The sequence below is a fragment of the Aythya fuligula genome, chromosome 3 (genome assembly GCF_009819795.1).
Source record: "Aythya fuligula isolate bAytFul2 chromosome 3, bAytFul2.pri, whole genome shotgun sequence".
NCBI lineage: Eukaryota > Metazoa > Chordata > Aves > Anseriformes > Anatidae > Aythya > Aythya fuligula.
This window is the reverse complement of record NC_045561.1, coordinates 22,291,161-22,310,081: the sequence shown is the minus strand read 5'-3', so window position 1 is coordinate 22,310,081 and position 18,921 is coordinate 22,291,161. Positions and strand designations below refer to the sequence as shown.

At 40.4% G+C, this 18,921-nt stretch overlaps 1 protein-coding gene across 1 annotated transcript in view; it reads left to right on the top strand.

Moving 5' to 3' along the window:
• Window positions 1–18,303, top strand: part of CAPN8 (calpain 8) — a 28,953-nt gene extending 10,650 nt beyond the window's left edge. The window contains exons 4-21 of the mRNA XM_032184896.1: window positions 779–912; window positions 1,075–1,243; window positions 2,242–2,325; window positions 2,935–3,020; window positions 4,419–4,493; window positions 5,521–5,681; window positions 6,398–6,573; window positions 8,674–8,685; window positions 10,393–10,604; window positions 11,202–11,238; window positions 11,917–11,982; window positions 12,892–12,949; window positions 13,383–13,447; window positions 14,563–14,631; window positions 15,656–15,734; window positions 16,641–16,757; window positions 17,360–17,418; window positions 18,280–18,303. Coding sequence (XP_032040787.1) covers window positions 779–912; window positions 1,075–1,243; window positions 2,242–2,325; window positions 2,935–3,020; window positions 4,419–4,493; window positions 5,521–5,681; window positions 6,398–6,573; window positions 8,674–8,685; window positions 10,393–10,604; window positions 11,202–11,238; window positions 11,917–11,982; window positions 12,892–12,949; window positions 13,383–13,447; window positions 14,563–14,631; window positions 15,656–15,734; window positions 16,641–16,757; window positions 17,360–17,418; window positions 18,280–18,303 — 1,683 coding nt within the window. The remainder of the gene's footprint in view (window positions 1–778; window positions 913–1,074; window positions 1,244–2,241; window positions 2,326–2,934; window positions 3,021–4,418; window positions 4,494–5,520; window positions 5,682–6,397; window positions 6,574–8,673; window positions 8,686–10,392; window positions 10,605–11,201; window positions 11,239–11,916; window positions 11,983–12,891; window positions 12,950–13,382; window positions 13,448–14,562; window positions 14,632–15,655; window positions 15,735–16,640; window positions 16,758–17,359; window positions 17,419–18,279) is intronic.
• The last annotated feature ends 618 nt before the right edge of the window (window positions 18,304–18,921 follow it).

The window sequence follows — 18,921 nt, the reverse complement described above, 5'->3', positions numbered from 1 at the left end:
AGTTTTTGTAAACTGAGCCAAACTATCATACCATGAGAGCCATGCCAACATCTGTCTTGCTGACTGTTGAGAGGGAATCTAGGCTGATGAGGTTACTTCCTCCCTTCCCTCTCCACTGCTTTGTCTACATTTCCTTGCTTGCAGACCATAGAAGTTAGACTCAAGCATGAGCAGTGTGGATTCACCCTGCAAAACTAAAGGAGGTGTTTGGGTGAGGACAGATGTTATAGAGCACATACCTATACCTTCCTCCTGCTCATCTCAATAGAGGGGTTATTGTGTTTATTATCCTCTTTCCTTTACCTCCAGGACTGTGTCAGATTCTGTAAATGAACTGTAAATGGTTCAAGTGCTCATGCAAAAAATTAGTCTTAGCAGTGTTTCACACATTTCCCAATATTTTCAGGAGGCACTGGCACTATTGAGTGCTTCCCCTTTTGGGTGACATCTTGCAGCATTTTTAGAGGCATGATTCCCTCCCCCCGTGGATTGGACCTTAGAAGACTAGACAAGAAAACAGGACTTTTGAGACTCCTGTCAACTCACTAGCTTTCTGGACCCTTCACTATGTAATCTCTGCATGGAGAATGGGCTATTCTAGATGTTATGTAGAAGTTACTGTTAATGGTACCTATCAGCAACTCTTTAATAGTGTTTAAGGAGCCTGCTCAGCATTTCACAGGGATTTGCCTCAATTGCAAGGAAGAGGAAGGTGGTAGTGCAGAGTCATTATTTATACATCAGCCCTAATCATCTCTTCATCTCTTCTTTTTGTTAGTTCTGGCAGTATGGGGAGTGGGTGGATGTCGTGGTGGATGACCGGCTGCCTACCAAGAATGGGAAGCTGCTCTTTGTGCACTCGGAGGAAGGCAACGAGTTCTGGAGTGCACTGCTGGAGAAGGCCTATGCCAAGTATGGTGGCTGGCTGGGAGGTAGCACTCCTGGGTGTTCAAAAGTTGTCTGATCACACTGATGATCAGACAGACCTACAGATAATCAATTATTTCTTTCTGCAGTGCACATGCTTACAAGTGGAGATGGCCCCATACATATCTCTGTCATTTCCCCACACAGGCTAAACGGCTCTTACGAAGCTCTCACTGGAGGGTCCACTGTAGAAGGGTTTGAGGATTTTACTGGAGGCATCTCTGAGTCCTATAATCTGCGGAGGGCTCCTTCAAACTTGTACCAAATCATCCAGAAGGCTCTGAGAGCTGGGTCACTTCTCGGCTGTTCCATTGATGTGAGACTGCCTTCTCTTCTCTTCTCTTCTCTTCTCTTCTCTTCTCTTCTCTTCTCTTCTCTTCTCTTCTCTTCTCTTCTCTTCTCTTCTCTTCTCTTCTCTTCTCTTCTCTTCTCTTCTCTTCTCTTCTCTTCTCTTCTCTTCTCTTCTCTTCTCTTCTCTTCTCTTCTCTTCTCTTCTCTGAAGGCTTGTACCAATGTTAGGCATAAGAAGGAAGGTCTGAATTAAAAGCAAACAGAAATCAGTGGCAGACTTAATTGATTTCAGTTATAAAATCTTTGGACAAGGTCCAAAAAAAGAACTCCCATCATGCCTCCCTTTTTATAAGACAGTCTGTTATAATGCTTAGAATAATGAGCAAGGGACTGGTCTTCCTGAACTCTGTTCTCATTCTCTGAGTATCTTTTCCCATTCAAATCATGTGTAACGTCAGCTCCATACACTCCTTGGTTTGTACCTGACTTGGGTACTTTGCTATAGTTTGTACTCTGACTCTGGCTTTGATTTTCAATCAAAAAAATAATTGATACCTACAAACTCTCTCAAGTTACAGACGATGTCTGTATGTGTTTTGGAAACTCCATGCCTTTCATATGCTGTTTCATAATCTTGTTTTGAATCCTGGCTTATGGCATGTAGGATTGCCAGAGCTCTGATTTTGATATGCTGGATCCTAACCAAGGTGGGTTTGAGCTGAGTTCACATGTGCATATCTCTGCAGGTGACTGGATCTGTTACCTGAAAGGGGAATTGGTTCTAGATTTAAATTTAATTAAGTCTCTGCTGTTCAGACTCTCTGACTGCATATTTGAGGGCATGAAACTCCGGAGGTGAACTCTTGCTGTGAATCTCACTTCTATTTAATATACATTGCATCAGGAATATTTATACTTGTTGTGCATACCACTTTGTATATCTTCCCCCATATTAACCTGCTAATGAAAGCTGTGTTAGTACACAATATATGGCCGTAAGTGTGAATATTTTTAATGCCCAAGGTAACTCGTGCGTCTGAAACAGAAGCAATCACAAGTCTGAAGCTGGTAAAGGGACACGCTTATTCTGTCACTGGAGCAGAGGAGGTAAGCCAGCTTTTCTGCAGCTCATCCAGACTGGCTGAAGTGTTTGTACCAGCCATTATACAAAACAGCTTGCAACGGTGCGGTGACTTCAACTTTCTGATGTCTTTCTGTGACTGACCAATTAAAAATGCTTCATGTATTCATGCTGCATAAGGTGGGAGCATGTACTTTGCCAATCAACTCTAATGGGAAAGGAGTCAAAGCCTCTAGTGAACAACTCCAACAGTCTCACCTGCCCAGCCTGCCACAGATATTCACATTTCTCTGAAACTGGAGTCATTACAGAGATGTCCGTGCCAAGTAATCTCTTTCTAACCTTGCTGTGTTGTACAGTATCTTTTAAGGATGTAGATATTCCACTGTTTTGTAGCTGATATTTTTCCTTGCAGGTTGCTGTCATTATATGAAATGGTGAGTGCTGCAGTTAATGGCTCACTTGGTGGCACAGGATAATGTAAAAATTAGGGTGGAAGACATCTAACTATTGCAAACTGTAATGGACTGCATCACTCGAGGACAAATCATGTTTTATCCTTTCTGAAAAGCAATTGCTCCACGATGATTGGAATAATGGGAGTGCTCAGGTTCTGTTTGTTGTGGATCTTTTAGGTACATTACCGAGGACGGCCAGAGAAACTTGTGAGGCTTAGAAATCCCTGGGGTGAAGTGGAATGGACTGGAGCCTGGAGCGATAAGTAGGTGTTTATATGCTCATGCCTCTCCCTCTTCAGTATATTTTGGTATCTTTTAAAAATTAAATTAGGAGTATGCAGTTTAATCAAATCACAAAGCATGTTTAGGAAAGATAGTAAATCAGTTGGAATAAAACGCTATTAATTTGTTAGGAAAGTTAGGTATTGATCCATTCTGCCTCAGGCAGAGCTTTCTAATAAGAGAGAACAGTCCAAGTTTTAACTGCAAGCAGTCTAATGCAAGCCATACCCATGTCATTTTGCAAGATGACTTTTCTCAGACTGATCCGATTGATACTGCCAAGACCTTAACAGGACAGGCAAACTAATTCCATTGCTGAAAAATACAGCAGGGCTACAACATTGAAGCAGGCCTCTGCTTCAGCTCTGAGTTTGCTGGGCTCTAAATCTGGCAAATATTTGAATTCTACAGGAGAATCACGAAAGAAATGGGGATGTTGACTCAGCTAAGGACAAGAAGTTTGAATAGCTATCAAAAGCTGTCAGGGCTTGGAATCTCATGGGAGTGGCAGTGACAACCCCTCATTTATTTTTATTTTTAGAATGGCATGGGTTTTACTACTATTTGGGCCAAGATGTATTTTTTGCAAGCACTTATTCTGAGATCTCATATTCCCTTCCTAACCACAGTGCAGGTGCTGATGTAGAAAATACAGATAAACATCAGAATTATTCATATCTTTATCAGAGCTGCTTCGCTCAGCCCCTGCCCATGGCAAGGAGGGGTTGGAATTAGAAGATCTTTAAGGTCTCTTCCAACCTGAACCATTCCACGGTTCCAAGATAATGTGCCTCCAGCACACACATGCCATACCCTGATTTTGCTGCACCTGTTTAACCATGGGACAACCCTGCTGAGACAGGTACCAAACTGCACAGCCACGTGGGAGCAGATTGAAGCAGAATCTGGCTTGTTGCACAGTATTGAAGTGGGAAAGAGGCAATACTGTTTTTTTTTTTTTTTAATCATATTTTCTAATTCCGTCTTTTTGTGTTCTTGTTCATTGGTGACCCCAGCAGTGAAGATTTTTATCATTTCCCTAGGGAGAATATGAGGCAACCCAATAGCTCTTACAATTGAGAAGCTCTGCCCAACTTTCAGGCTGCATGTTACTTAATCCAGACAGTCTGTGATTCGTACATTTTGGCACCTGACAGTGATGATTCAATTCAAGGCTTATTTGTTGAAAATATGGTTGCAGTCTGATTCCAGCCCTGTTTGGTATGTTGCAGTGTGTACCTCCCCTGGAAGGGGCAGAAGGTCTAGTTGTTGCAGAAATACATAGTCCTTTGTCAGGTGTGACTGAAAGCAGAAACTGTCTGATCTTGTTGCAAAATGAAATACAGCTGAGCAATACTGCTTTTGTCTTTTGTCTGCAGTGCTCCTGAATGGAACTATATTGATCCCAAACAAAAGCAGGCTCTGGATAAGCAAATAGATGATGGAGAGTTTTGGTGAGAATCATTCAGTTAGCTTATTCTTTTGGACATTTTATATGCGTGTATAGTTTTTAAGCAGTCCTTTCAGTTGTATGGAGGGAAACTGCCAGCACCAGAAGAGTTAATAGTGTCATGCTTGAGTTGTTTGTTAGCCTCTTGTTTATCTCCCTTCCCATTCAAACATTACCTTTTGTTAGAGCTTGCATAACTCAGTGCTTACCCAAAATATAGAGACCAGATGGTAATAAAATTAATGATGTGGCAAGAATGAACCTCAGATGCTCTATATTTTGAGGCTTTTTTTTTTTTTTTTTTTTTTTTTTTTTTTCCTAAATGCTACACACTAATGAAAAGGTTTAGATTGGCAGCAGGGGAAGAGTCTGTTTACCCAGACCTAATGGAAAGCCCATCCAAGCTAGTTGATTATTGTGGGTCAGTACTGAGCCCACGTCACTCTGTCCTAGACCAGAAAGATAATTGCTCATCATCTTTCAGTGCAATCAGCAGTGTGAGACACAAGGTAGCAAAAGCAAAGAACAGACCTCTCCCTGCAGCATGGGGTGATCAATGTCTATCACTCATGCAGACCTACTAGGAATGGTAAAAACAAACATCAACAAGTGAATTAAAACAAAATACCAAACTGAGCTAATTTTTCTGCAGAGTAACTCTTAAGGACCAAATCTTGCTCACATTAAGTAGCATCTTACTGCATGTTTTGATCTATCAGTTTTAGTGAGTTTAAGTTTACTTACAAATCCACAAGGTATTGCCCATGACCAGGGATGACAGAAAATGGTACAACTGAGCCCATAATGTGTAACAGCTGTTGAGAACGGTTGTCTTCACAAGATACAGTTAATTCAGGGAGTGGGAAATTTTGCTTCCCAAAAGCCTATTATAAGTTTAACAGTTCAATTAAATGGGGATTTGGGCAGCTCTGTAGGGCCAATGCTTGCTGTTCCACTGGGAGAGACATCCATCTGCAGTTGTTTTGACTGTAACAGGCTGATGAACTAACCCTGATCTTTTCGTGCACCAGGATGGCGTTTTCTGATTTTCAAAGGCAGTTCACGCGACTGGAGATCTGTAATTTGACTCCCGACACACTGACAGGCAACCAAGTCAACAAATGGGACCTGACCATGTTCAATGGACAGTGGAGACGGGGTTCAACTGCTGGGGGTTGCCAGAACTACCCAGGTGGAGACCCAGCTTAGTAGTTTGGTGAAACAACCAACGAACCCATGAAAATTACTGCTTGTGAACCAGGGGGTTGCCATAGGTGGGAAAGGTTTGGAGGTTCAGTGCTTTCTGTGGGGTTTAGATAGCAAGCAGAAGTTTGGCAATCTAAACCAAGATCTAAGTCACACTTATTTCCTCATCAGGGGTTGTCAGCTCACTGAGCGTTTAGTTCATGGCAGAATTCTTTTTTTTTTTTTTTTTCTTTGTGTGCTTTCTTTGCTTACATAGCTTTTGCTACTGACTGGAGCAATCCTCCAAAGAGAAAGGAAGGCCAGGAAAGTGGCACAGATTTGTGGCAGTGTTGTAGTGTTGTTTCACATTCACTTTTGGGTTAGACCTCTAGAGAGGCTGCCTGGCATTTGGTCCTCTTGCAATATCAGCCTTAGCCAAGGATGTTTCCTGTAGATACATGGCTGGCTAGAATTAATGGTATCAGTTCCTCCTTCTTTGTCATTACACCCCAGGAAATACCTTGGTGCTTTGATTTGCCATGGCTCCAACTGATACTCAGCATAGCTGTAGAAGCATGAAACCATATGTTACATATGTACTGGAAAGGTTTGGATATAATCCAGGCAAAAGTCTTTCCAAACAGTATCTGCAATTCTATTGACAACCACTTTGGCTACAATAACAAAATCTTACCCTTTTTGTCTTGTCTTGGGGATTTTTAGCAACATACTGGATCAATCCCCAGTTTAAAATCCGTCTGGATGAACCAGATGATGACCATGATGGGAGTTTGAATGAGCCATGCTGTACTATACTGGTGGGCTTGATGCAGAAGAACCGCAGGAGGCAGAAGAAAATGGGAGAAGGTCTACTTAGTATTGGTTATTCACTCTATCAGGTATATATACATATATATATATTTTTTTCTCCTCATTTAAGGTTTTATTCTCTGTTCTGTTACCCTGGAAAAAATTAGCCATGTGCTACATCTTGACATTCAGCACTACAATGCAATAAGAACTGGGTTTTACAAGATGGTTGAAAACCTCTCATTTCTTCCTGACCCACATAATATGGGAAGATTCAGAAAAAAATTGGTTCAATTTTTGTTCCATTTTAACAGGAGAGAGGTGTAAAATTGGAGGCAATTAATTTAGCAACAGTCTCATTGAGAGACTTCTCTTTTCAGCATCTGAATGGGAACAGGCTCAGGGTGCCTGGCAATTCCAGATAAGTGGTTCTGATTACAGCTTATCATTAGTGCTCAGTAGTTGCTTTCTTTATTTCTTTCTCCTTTTATTTGAAAATTGTTTTGATTCATTGTCTATGATGCTATTGTTCTGTTTCAGTGGGTTTTTGGTTTTCTTTCTTTCTTTCTTTCTTTCTTTCTTTCTTTCTTTCTTTCTTTCTTTCTTTCTTTCTTTCTTTCTTTCTTTCTTTCTTTCTTTTTTTTTTTTTTTTCCTATTTTGATTTTCACAGTGTTTCTTCTGTCTCCATAAATATAATGTAGGGAAAAAATCTACAGTGCCACCTCTAACTTCTGTGATGTGAGGGCAGAGAAATAAACGGAATAATTTCCAAACAGTATTATCATTCCCAACATCATATCTGGAGAAAAGCAATTAAATGTTGTATAGATTCCTCTGGATAAAGATTATTAAACATCACAGGTGGGCGCAGATGGGAATGGCTGTCTTTTAGTAATAAATCTTGTGAAGGATTGTTCTAAACTCTGAAGGGTTTTTCCTAGTTTCTGAAGTAAATGGTTCTCACTGTGTACATTTTTGAGTTGCTATCTGCATGACATCAAGCACCTCAGGCTATTGGCATCCTAGGATTTTCACATTAAGGATGTTTGCCTGCTCATACCACTGAGTACAACCTTGGAGAAGATAGCAGAGCATCTATTTCTTTCTATTTACATCTATTTCATCCCATCTGCCTCCTCTGGGACCTTTTCCATAGTAGGATAGACCTAAGTGACTCTTAACAAGATGAAGGATTTCTTTTGAAAGAAATAGCTGCTAGATCATCTCATGTAGACATGCAGCTATGATCCAAGTTCCTCAGGCCATGTGCTGCTGCAGATTTATATCATTGCAGTTGATGCTGTGTCTGAGAAGGTCCAGTTAGAACAACTTGGATGGTGATCTAAAGCAGATATCTGTATAAGAGAAGGTGAAAATGCGTGTGTTTAAACCTACCTGCCCTGCAAAGATTTTGTAAGTTATGTAGCTCAAACTATGTAGTGACAATTACTGTAAATGTTCCCATCCATGAGCTTCTGGCCTTCCAATGTGTTGGATAAAAGGAACAAGATCCATGGTCCCCAGAGGCCATCTCAGGCAGTTCGGAAGCATTGTGTGAGTGATATTTCCAAAAATTCTTCTGGGACTTAGGAGCACACTCTCTTTGGCTTTCAATGGAATCTCTGCTTCCAAGACCACCAGCTGATTTTGAAAAAGCTAACATATTTGAAGGTACAAATTTGTACATATTTAGTTAATATAGGAAGGGACAAATCTTGAAATTTGTCGCTTGTTTTATTTGCCTTACAACAATCTAGTCATCCTCAGGCTAACTGCTGGTGACAGTAACCTTATATTTTCATCAGCATTCCAGTAACAGCAGGCTAGCAGAGTCTGCTGTAATAAATTCCGTTTGTCTTCATTTAGCAAAGTAGGGCTAACCTGTTGACACTCCTGACTGAATATTTCAAGGCTTACCAAAATGTATCCAATGGATAGTATCATTCACAATACCGTATCTGGAGAAAAGCAATTGTGTAGAATCCTCTGGATGAAAATCACATTTTCTTTTGGAACAGTTCTAGTTAGTGCAAGCCAGAACTTCACGTATAACTGATACTATACAACCTGTTTGTAAGTGGAAATGAAAAATAAGTGTCTGAAGGAGACTTTATGTGATATTTTATTTCTAATGACAGAAGTGCCTGTGTACCAGCCCTTTAACATCAACTCATTCTCTTCCTTTCAGATTCCTCAGGAGGTATGTAATCGCTGTGGAAGACTTCTAGCCTACGGATGAGCACCTCCTGTGTCAATTTAGCTACCAGGAGGATTTCTTCCTTACTAATGACAGTTCTTCTGGAGAGCTTTGTTCTTTTATCACAGGATAACTATTTCATGTTCTGAATAACCTTTTCCAGGGGACTGTGGGGCATGAGGCTTTATTACACACATCCAAGTCCTAATCCTGATCTCATTTATACTTGTTGAAATTTGGCTTCCACTAATTGTGTACAACAGAGATCAGAATTTGCCTGTTTAGGAGAAGTGAAGGCACAGTCTTTGCACTCCAAAACTGAGAAAATGTAGCTGATGTTGTTTAGAAGAACTGCCAGACTCTGTGGACTCATTCCTTTTATAGTTCTGAGCTGGGGCTCCTAGTAATGAAAAAACAAAAACCAAACCAGCTCAACCTTCCCTAATCCTCCCAAATGTCAATACCAAGTTAAAGAGATTTTTCATTCCTGAAGAAAGAGACCCCAGGGATGTCTGGCAGTAGGAATAGTCTGTACTCATTACTGAGGTCCAGCACTCTGTACTGCCAATTTCTCCTAGGCTTTTCAACCCTATTCTTCCCTCTCAGTTAATGAATATGTGGTTTTGTAGCAATTAAGTATGTTCTTTTAACAGCCTTGCAGATGCAAAGAGAAAATGAGCTTTAAATGTTGAAAAAGATATGGGATCTGACTTCTTAATCTTTGCAGTTCCCACTTATGGTAGAGTGGAAAGTTGAATAAATACCAAATCCAATCTTATCTATGGAACAAAAGAGGGGAAAAGGGCATATTACTCTACAGTTTACAACAGAAATACTGATTTATTTTAAAATGTTTGATAACATCTTTCTATGCTCTGATCTTACACAGCCAGAAATCTTATCTGTGTGTAATGTTTTATGTTCTGTGTCAACAATGTAGCAGTTATTGTGGATCACTGAATCACACTTTTTGAAAGACATCCCCGTGGAGCTAAAGTAATGAATAGAAGATTTAAAGCAAAGATGTTATTCATACACTACTGTTTCTTGCTATATCAGTTTTCTGTTTTGTGAGCTATTAGTGTTTCACATTTAATAATATATTGATATCAAGGAGAAGTTAAGTACTATTTTCCACATAATCCAAAGCAATAACTTTAGTATTGCTAACAGAAGTAGGGTAAATCATCTAATTTAGCTACAAAAGTCTCACCCTTACGACTTCTACTTTGTCCTGTTTACTGTTCTTTTCTGTCTGTTTAAAGAAATTAGAGACTACAACTCCTATGCAATTAGAACATTTACCCCTTACCATAAATGGTTTAAAGACATTCAACAATTTAAACTTTTTTACATGAAGCCTTTGGAAGCAAAAAATGCTCAATAGATGAACAACATCAGTAAGAACAGGTATTGGTTTGACCACGTTTGAGTGCACATTATGATTTTTTTAGTTATTCTATATCACACATTACAAAGACACATGAAAAGATAATCTTTATAGAGAAAGATACATATCTCTTCTAATTATCTGCCTGACTGTTTCCCATGACCGAACCCTGGTGGTTATCTTTTATACCGTCACTTGAGGGTTTATTATTTTATGCTAAGAAAAACCTGAGATAGCTTTTAAGCATTGAAATTTAAATAGGGTGTCTGGCTTGCAAGTGAATTGTCAAATGGTTTCTAACATAAACGCATTTCCCACAGCTGGAAAATAGCACAGATATTCATCTGAACCGTGCTTTCTTCGCAAGGAACCAACCAATAGCCCAGTCTGGGACTTATGTCAACCTACGTGAGGTCTCCAGCCGTATTAAATTGCCCAAGGGGGAGTACCTCATTGTGCCATCCACATTTGAACCTTACAAAAATGGAGAGTTCTGCCTTCGAGTTTTTTCTGAGAAACAGGCTAAAACTCAGTGAGTATCTTCTTTGTAAAACCTCCTCTTCTGCTGGTTAGACACATGAATGCAAAGGTCAGATGTTGCACTCTGTGTGAGAGACCCACGTCCTGTGCTCTATCTACCAGCCAGTAAGCAGCAAAATAGGCCCATTTCTAGGACCTGTTTTCTTCTGTGGCCTACCATATGTGACACACACATCCATGTTGCAAAGTCATGGCCCTTCAAGTGGCCTACAGCATATACTGATGTGGTAACTAGATACCTCAGGTCTATGTAATAGAAGTTCCCACAGCTAAAGAGTGCAGAGGAAAGACCTGGGAGTAGGATAATGGTTTTAAGAAGGGTTGTTTCAACAGCAGCCACTGAGTGAAAAAAAACAGGAGCCAGGATCCAAGATAAGAGCAACAAGACTGGATTTGTCAAGGAAAATATTGTCAAAAAAGTCGGAGACAGAGGAAGGATGGGGAATGCAGGGAACAGGGAACCTGGAGGCTTGCTTTGTGCGTTTGGTAACACCTTCTATTAAAACAGCTTGTTTTAATGATGATTTTAAGTGCAAAAGGTACAGTCATCATTCCTGTTTTTTTTTTTTTTTTATTCTTTTTTTCTTAGGATGATTGGTGATATGGTGGCTGCAAAACCATATGAGGTAAACAACTTAACTGGGCAGACTGTTTTTTTGTAATGGACTTTGCTCCACTATCTGAAAGAAAAATTAATTCAGGATTTTTATTTATCTCCTGAGCTGAGATCACAGTAGGTGTTTGTGCTCAGGAAAAATATATTTTGGTTCCATTGATTCTTTACTTATCTCTATGGCTTAGTTTCACATGTATTTTCATGTACCTAGGATCACGTGGCACAGAAACTGCACCCTTGTAGACTTGGTTGAAATACATTAAACTGTCCTTTCATCCCGTACAGGTAGAATAAGGTGAGGAGGGCATTGAGTGATCCTTTTCATAGAAACAAATAGTATTCCCAAAGCCTGAGAGAAACTGCAAATGCAGACTTCCAAGAAAGTACTGAATTAAGACAGTCACATTATTGCCCTGGCCATGTGCAGGAACATTTTATCTGCAGCTATTTTATAAGACTATCTTGGTAACAGAAGAAAAAATTTTCATCAACTTTAGAAAGTATTTACTCCCAAATAAAGCCAGTCCATGACTCTTCTTGATTTTGCTTCTGTCTTGTTATTTCTGTAAAGCAAGTGCTCATTTTCCCTTGTCATAGATTGTTCCCTGTAAAGGTACTTTACCACATGCCCGTCTTGCTTTTTAGAACCATGTTGTAAATTAGACTCTTGGTCATCTTCTTCCTGTAGCCTCATGTTGATAACAAAGATATAGATGATGAGTTCAAGACTCTATTTCAAAAACTCTCTGGAGAGGTAAGTGGATTAAAATGGAATTAAAAAAATGGGATCTCTCACTGTTATGATTATGCAAATATTTGGCCTGCCAATTCCTCCTACTGTCTGGTCTTCAAAAACCAGGCCATTCTCCCCTTTTATTAACTCACAGCTTCAGTTCAATTTATTTTACAATAGAACAGTTCTATTACATTTTCCCTCTTATTGGTGCAAAATGTGATTTGTTCCCATAGTAATTCTGGCATGCAATGACTGAAAATATGGGTGATGGGAGTGAGGACTGTGAAAATATTATTGCATAGTGAAATAAATTGCTCTTGGAGCTAGCATATAATTCTGACAATTGGCTATTTGGCCAATTTCTTCCTTTTGGCTTAGAAGTCCAGGAATCAGAAAGCTGTTGGCTGAATGTTCGCTCCCTTACTGTGTTTTATAAACCTCAGTATCCACTGGCTGCTATGCTAACCTGTGGCTACTACTTTGCTCTTAATGAACAAGTGGCCAGTGTCAATGAAGAGGGAAAACACCTTATTAGTTAGAAAGGCTTTTGTGAGTTTTGAGAGGGGAATTTTATTTTTTGACTGTAGTTTCCTTAAGCCTGTAAAATCTCAAATACTCTTCTGAACTTTTATAGCTGAAAAAATCCTCAACTCAGTCAAACCTGCTAAAAAGTTAACATTTACTCAGTCATGTCCCTATGGCACCTAAAAAACCTTGTATTTCCCACTTGAAAGGGTAGGAAATATTCATGGCTTCTGAGGAACATCTATGTGATGTCAGCTGGCAATGGTGGTGTTAAAAAAAGAATAGAAGGTTTTGCCCTCGGGTAGGGATGGAAGTAAAATAATGCTGATGTCTGACAGTGAATGAGTTTAGTTTGCTTCAAATGCTTTTCATGCTAACACCTAAAACTTGTTTTCTGTCCAGGACTGCGAAGTGACTGCAATTGAACTTCAAACTATTCTAAATAAGGTTTTGGCGAAGAGTGAGTATTGTTATGTACTTTGCATTGAATGGAGCTCAAAGGCAGGGGCTGAAGTGATGAGACAAAGTTGTTCTTTTCTCCAGAGTGAACATCTTCATGTCAGTATTTTAGCACACAAATGGGATCTATGCTTACAAAACCCAGCTTTGTCAGCTAAGGACAATGAAAAAAAAATGAGGTTTTCATCCCGGCTGGGCTTTTCCTGGCTTGTTGAACTTCTAATATGGGTGATAGACTTTTACCACTCCCAAAACCAAGAACATCTCCTGCTTCTTTGTTTAAAAATCCATGTAAATCAGTTGGAAGGAAATAGTTGAAGAAATGGCAGAGCACTTGCTTTACTATCAAGATTTTAAGGCAGCTGGCACCTGGATGGCCTGCAGAAAAGTATTTGTCTAAAAGTATTTCTGACTTTGACTTCTGTTTTGTACAGGAAAGGATATTAAAAGTGATGGATTCAACATTAATACTTGCAGGGAGATGATCAGCCTTTTAGATGTATCCTTTGAACGTCATTTCATCTTCTTTAAAGTTTCTGGAATTCCTTAGCAGAACTTCTTAACAAGATAAGGCTAAGTTTATACTTCTATTGTCTGGGAACATAAAATTGAGCCAAGCATCTGTATGCTTAGGGTGTCAGAAACCTGAACCATTTAATCCTCAGCTGTTTCTCTCACCTAATCTGTGTCTCGCATTGCTTAAACTTTTTCCGAAAAATAGAGGAAGAGAAGCAGGAACCTTCTGCCTGGATGCACCACTGGTACAGTTTCAGATATGTACACAGCTTGCTTGGCTGGAGATAGGTTTCAAGCACACCCCCAGCTTCCATCTCTAAATCAGGTACTGCTTACAGACCACAGAGCTCAAAGCAACAGAGACAGGCTGGAGAGCTCTTCCCCTTCTGTAAAGTTTGTGGGACATATGGGAGCTAATGATCTATGAGTAGCCAGAGGGAAAGGGGAGGTCAGCCTGTCTGAACAGTGCTACTTTGATGCATGGGGAAGGCAGTTAGTGCAGTAGGAGGGTCAAGAGCTGTGCTGCCAGGATTGTACTAGTGTTGTTTTCGTGATGTGTTTGTGCTGAGGTCAGAAGGGATCAGCTGTGGAGCACTGGCTATTAGGAGAACTGATGCCTCTGCCCTGCACTCCACAGTTTCCCAAACCAAAAGAGCAGCTCAAAAAGTACAGTGTCATGGGGGCCAACTCATTGTTTCTGCATAGTTTCCCGTAGGAAGGGAAGTTCAGAGACATGGGTAAGCACTGTGTAGCCTACTGTTGACTCTCTGCGGTTCCTTCTTCTCTCTGGTTTCTAACACTTGTCCACTACAAAGCCAATCCTTTTTTTTTTTTTTTTTTTTTTTTTTTTTCCAAAGTCCTTTGTTTTCCAGAAGACCTAAACCTACTGTTAACTATATAAAATTGTGCTTGTATATTTATCAATCCATATGTCATTAATTGAGACTGCATATAGCCTTGAAATTCTTGGCATACCTGTAGTTAAGGAAATATAAAGCTGTGGGCATGGGTGATCTACTTTTATCTGAACTGGTTGCTCTCATGTTTTGCTAAGGATAGACAAATTCTGACTTTTGAACCATTCCTTAACATACCCAGACTAATGGGACTGGCTCCTTGGGACTTATAGAATTCAAGACTCTTTGGATGAAGATTCAAAAGTATTTGGTAATATAACATTTCTGACTTTTCTCTCTTCTCTTGCAACTCTGAAGTGCAGATGCAGAACAATGAGAAGGGTTAAGATATGTATATGGAAGTTTTCCTTCTCATAGCTGAAGTTTGTTCCAGGGCTCAGAAGCATCTCTGATTTAAGAGGGCACCAGCAGATCTTCTTTCACTTCCTCACGGTTCTCCGTAATCCACAGTACCTTCTGGAAAACCAGATTAATGCTCTTTTGTTGTTGGCAAAGACAGCTCTCTGCTGCCTGCTGTATTAAAGCTCATATGAACATGTCTCTGCTGCTGAGGTATGTTACATTGCCAGCTGAGCCCTAGCATGCACAAGAAACATATTTTTAGGACCTATCAAAACTTGTCTTTGTATTTTTAAAACCTTGCACAAATGCAGAATTATTTTTTTTTTTCTGACTAAATATATAATATCCCAAGAAGTTCACCCAGAATCAAGCAGTCTAAACGAACATCAAATTTGGACCTGCTTTGTTTAATAACATCCTTTTCAGAAAAGTCTGCTGCTATCATGCTTGATGGTGGTCAGCAGAGAGCATCTGTCCTGGAGGCTCACAAAGAGACATTCATTTCTCCTTTGTCCTGGGGCTGGTGTTTGCAGAGTGAGCCCTGAGAGCCAATTCCAATCTGAGCTGTAGGTCTGGGTGGTTTCTAATTCTGGATAATAAACCTGCTGGCAGTGGGAAGCATCTGTCATCTTGTCTGAAATATTAAGCAAAATGGACTTTGTCTGTTGCAGTGTTTGCCAAATGATAGGATATTTTCCTCAACAGCCTGCCACCATGTAACATGGAGGCAGGCAGACTGCCAGCCCATGGGAATGTGTTTCCCAGTCTGCGTTACTTGCCAGTAGCTACTTAAAATGTTTCCTTTGCTCATTAACATTTCAAAGAGCTTTGACTGGTAGGGGCAGCCCCTGGCCCCAGACATCAGGAACCTGAGGTTGTATCTGCGAGTAATTGAAGACCTATTTCCAAATTCCCTCATTCCTCTGCTGCAGGCAATCTATAAGAAAGTGGACAGTGACTACTCCGGTGCCATCAATGCCCACGAGATGCAAAATGCCCTCAGAGAGGCAGGTGAGTGCACTGCTTAGGGACACCATCAGATTGATGCTATCCCCCACTAAAAACAAGCACCAGCAGAACAGTAGAGACTTTTCACGGCTTTACTTCTCTCCCATCTCCTAGATCACAGCACTGCAACTGCCATTCTCTTGTCCAGACAGTCACACACTGCCATGTCCTTTTGCTGTTATAGACATCAAAACCCACCCTCTGTTCTGCATTTGGAACCATTGATATTTTTGTCCATGCTGTGATCATTTCTTATGCATCTGATTATTGCTTGTTCTATTTTTGGCCTCATTATTTCCTAACATAATTGTTCCTTTTCAGAACTATGTCCAAGCCTTCCTTTTCCTTTATTTCCTCCCACCATCTTTCTCTACAGTAGAGAAGGTGCAAGTGTGATAAAGTCATGACCAAGCCAGATCCTCTTTTTTTGGAGCAGTGCTAGCCAACTCAGTGGTATCTACAGAACCACTATTTTTTGATCTTTCATGCTCAGTGGAGTCTATGTGAAAGATCCAGAGACAGAAATATCACTACCATGGGCCTGAATACAACCCAGTGTGCTATATGAGCAATTGGCTCTACTGCAATCACTGCTATTCAGATGCTGCACCAAGACTGACTAATTAGGGGTTTATCTGGGGAACATAGGACTGCTTATGCTGTGAAACAACGTGAAATATGCAGTCTGACAAAATGCTGTGGAAGAAATTCATGACTCTCTTCACCCAGCACAATGGGCTTTGGAAAGGACCCACAGCAGAGGTGAGTGATGGAGTCCAGCAGACCTTCTGGGAGGAACAGTCCTCAACCCAGCTCTGCCCGCAGCTGCAGTAGTTCATGGATAAGTCGCATCAAAGACAACATATTAATCTGCTGTGGCAGTGATTTTTGTTCTTCTCATGTCTTCAGGTTTCACGCTCAACAGTCAGGTGCAGCACAGCATTGCCATCCGCTATGCCTGCAGCAAGCTGACCATTGACTTTGATGGTTTTGTGGCCTGTATGATCCGCTTAGAGACCCTGTTCAGTAAGTGCATCTGTTTGTCAGTCAAGGGGGATTCCTGACAATTTTGGGTTTTCATTAAATTTTTGATTTTTTTAACTGTGAATGTAACAGATTGCACAGAAATGGGAGAGTGTCAGCAAAAATGCATTTGTCTGAGAAATCAGAAGAGAAGTAGCAAAAGCTTTACTGGCTGAATGATCATGGAGCGTGAGGATATGTTTTCATAACCTACCATGATCTTCTGCCTTACAGTTATCTCCACTTTATGTTCAGTGCTCTGCCCACCAAGTTGTCCCATCTCCTACAGATGGTACCATTTATCACTTACAGTCCTCATTCAGATCTGATTTACAGGTTTGTTACTGTATCATATCAGATGCTACTGCGTCGGATGCTGTCCTTGTCCTGCTGCCAAACTCTCAGTTTGCCGCTGTAAATCTAACTGTTCTACCCTATGAAGTGGTATACAAATTACTTATAAGGGGAAAGAACAGCTGTAGTATTCTCTCACAGAACCAGTCTAGATTGTGGCAAAAGGCCAGTCCTCTACATTTTGTAAGACATGCCAAACTCTGTGGTTTACATCTATTTATTTTTTTTTTTTACTCTCTTCTCCTTTTCAGAACTGTTCCATCTCCTAGATAAAGAAAAGAATGGTGTTGTCCAGCTCTCTTTAGCAGAGGTGAGGTTGGTTGGATTAAAATACCATGTTTTTTAAGATACAGTAATGGACTGGAGTAGAATATTTCTTTAACATAAAGTAGTAAACATGACAATGATTCAAAGGGAAACATCTCTTATATTGCAAGGCTCTTCAGCTCAGAAGACTTGTCTGAAGTAGTAGAATGAATGTTTACCTTATATACTCAAAATACCTAAGGTTTCTTGAGAAGGTGTTTACACAGTGTGTTTCACTGTCTGCTTTGGAAGGCAGTGGTCACCTCATCAGAAAACACACAGCAAGAAAATATTCTTGTCTGGCAGAGAATGAACTGAACAATCTGCCAGAACTAGAAGAGGCCTTTTAAAATGCCAGGTCTCTTTTTTTCCTATTATTTTTCATGCAAATTTCTCCTGTTGAAGCTTTTATAAAAGCAATCAGCTTGAGTCTTCCCTTTGCAGAATACAAATATATCTCAGGAAACAGCTGGAAGAGACCCCAAGAGGTCTATCCAATTAATCCTTCCAGATGAGGACTGACTGAAAGGGAAGAAGATGGCTAGGAAGCCCCATGACCTTCAGTCACAGTTAGTTAAATCTAGCTGAAAGTGTATGTTGCATAATTTCAAATTTTTCAAAGACCATGCAGCTTGCCCTGCAGAACAGGTCCTGCCTTGAAAGAGGCCCCACTTGCATTGTCTGAAGCCAAACCTGGCAAAGAATTTCCATGAAGTTTGAGAGCAGATGGACCCTTAACATAAAGCAGATTACAACACGGTGACGGTCTTTCCAAGCTTTTTCTCCCAGAGCCATCGTGGAGTGCCCTGGTGGCACCCTATGGACATTCCAGATGGTCTGACTTCTTGTTCTGCTTCTCCCGCAGTGGCTGTGCTGCACTTTGGTTTGAACTACGATCAATGAATTCAGCAGAGACCTCTGAATGCAACATCGCTACTTTGACTTCTTCTTGTTATGGAAAGCAGAGACAGAAACTTGTTTTTTATTGCTGGCAAGTTATTTCTAAGACCATTAAAAATGAAGTGATCTCCTGTCAGTTAGAAAGTAAATACACTCTTGAAAGAAAACCCAAACCAATAAATAAAACAAACCTAATCCTAACCTCCTTTTTTTTTTTTTTTTTTTTTTTTTTTTTTTTTTTATGCTGAACTGTCGCAAATTCTGACTTACCACAGATACCACAGATTGACCCAGATGGCTTCGATTTGACTTCTAACTATGCATAGAAATTCAGCAGAGTTCAAAATCCAGGAAGGGATCTCTGCTGACAGCAATATCTAGCATGTGCTTCACAGAGAGAAGCCCACACTCAGAGTGTGGCCAAAATTTGTGTTGCTGCTCTGACTAACTCCCTTACTAGCCAGTTGTCCTCTTTGGCTATGCCAAGTGCCCGCAGAAGCTAGGGGCTAAGAGCTCAGCCTCAGATGAGCTGCTGAGAGCCCAGGGAAATTGAGTGTGGACACAGCCCCAAACCCGAGCAGGGAATTAAGTAAACATATTGCAATTC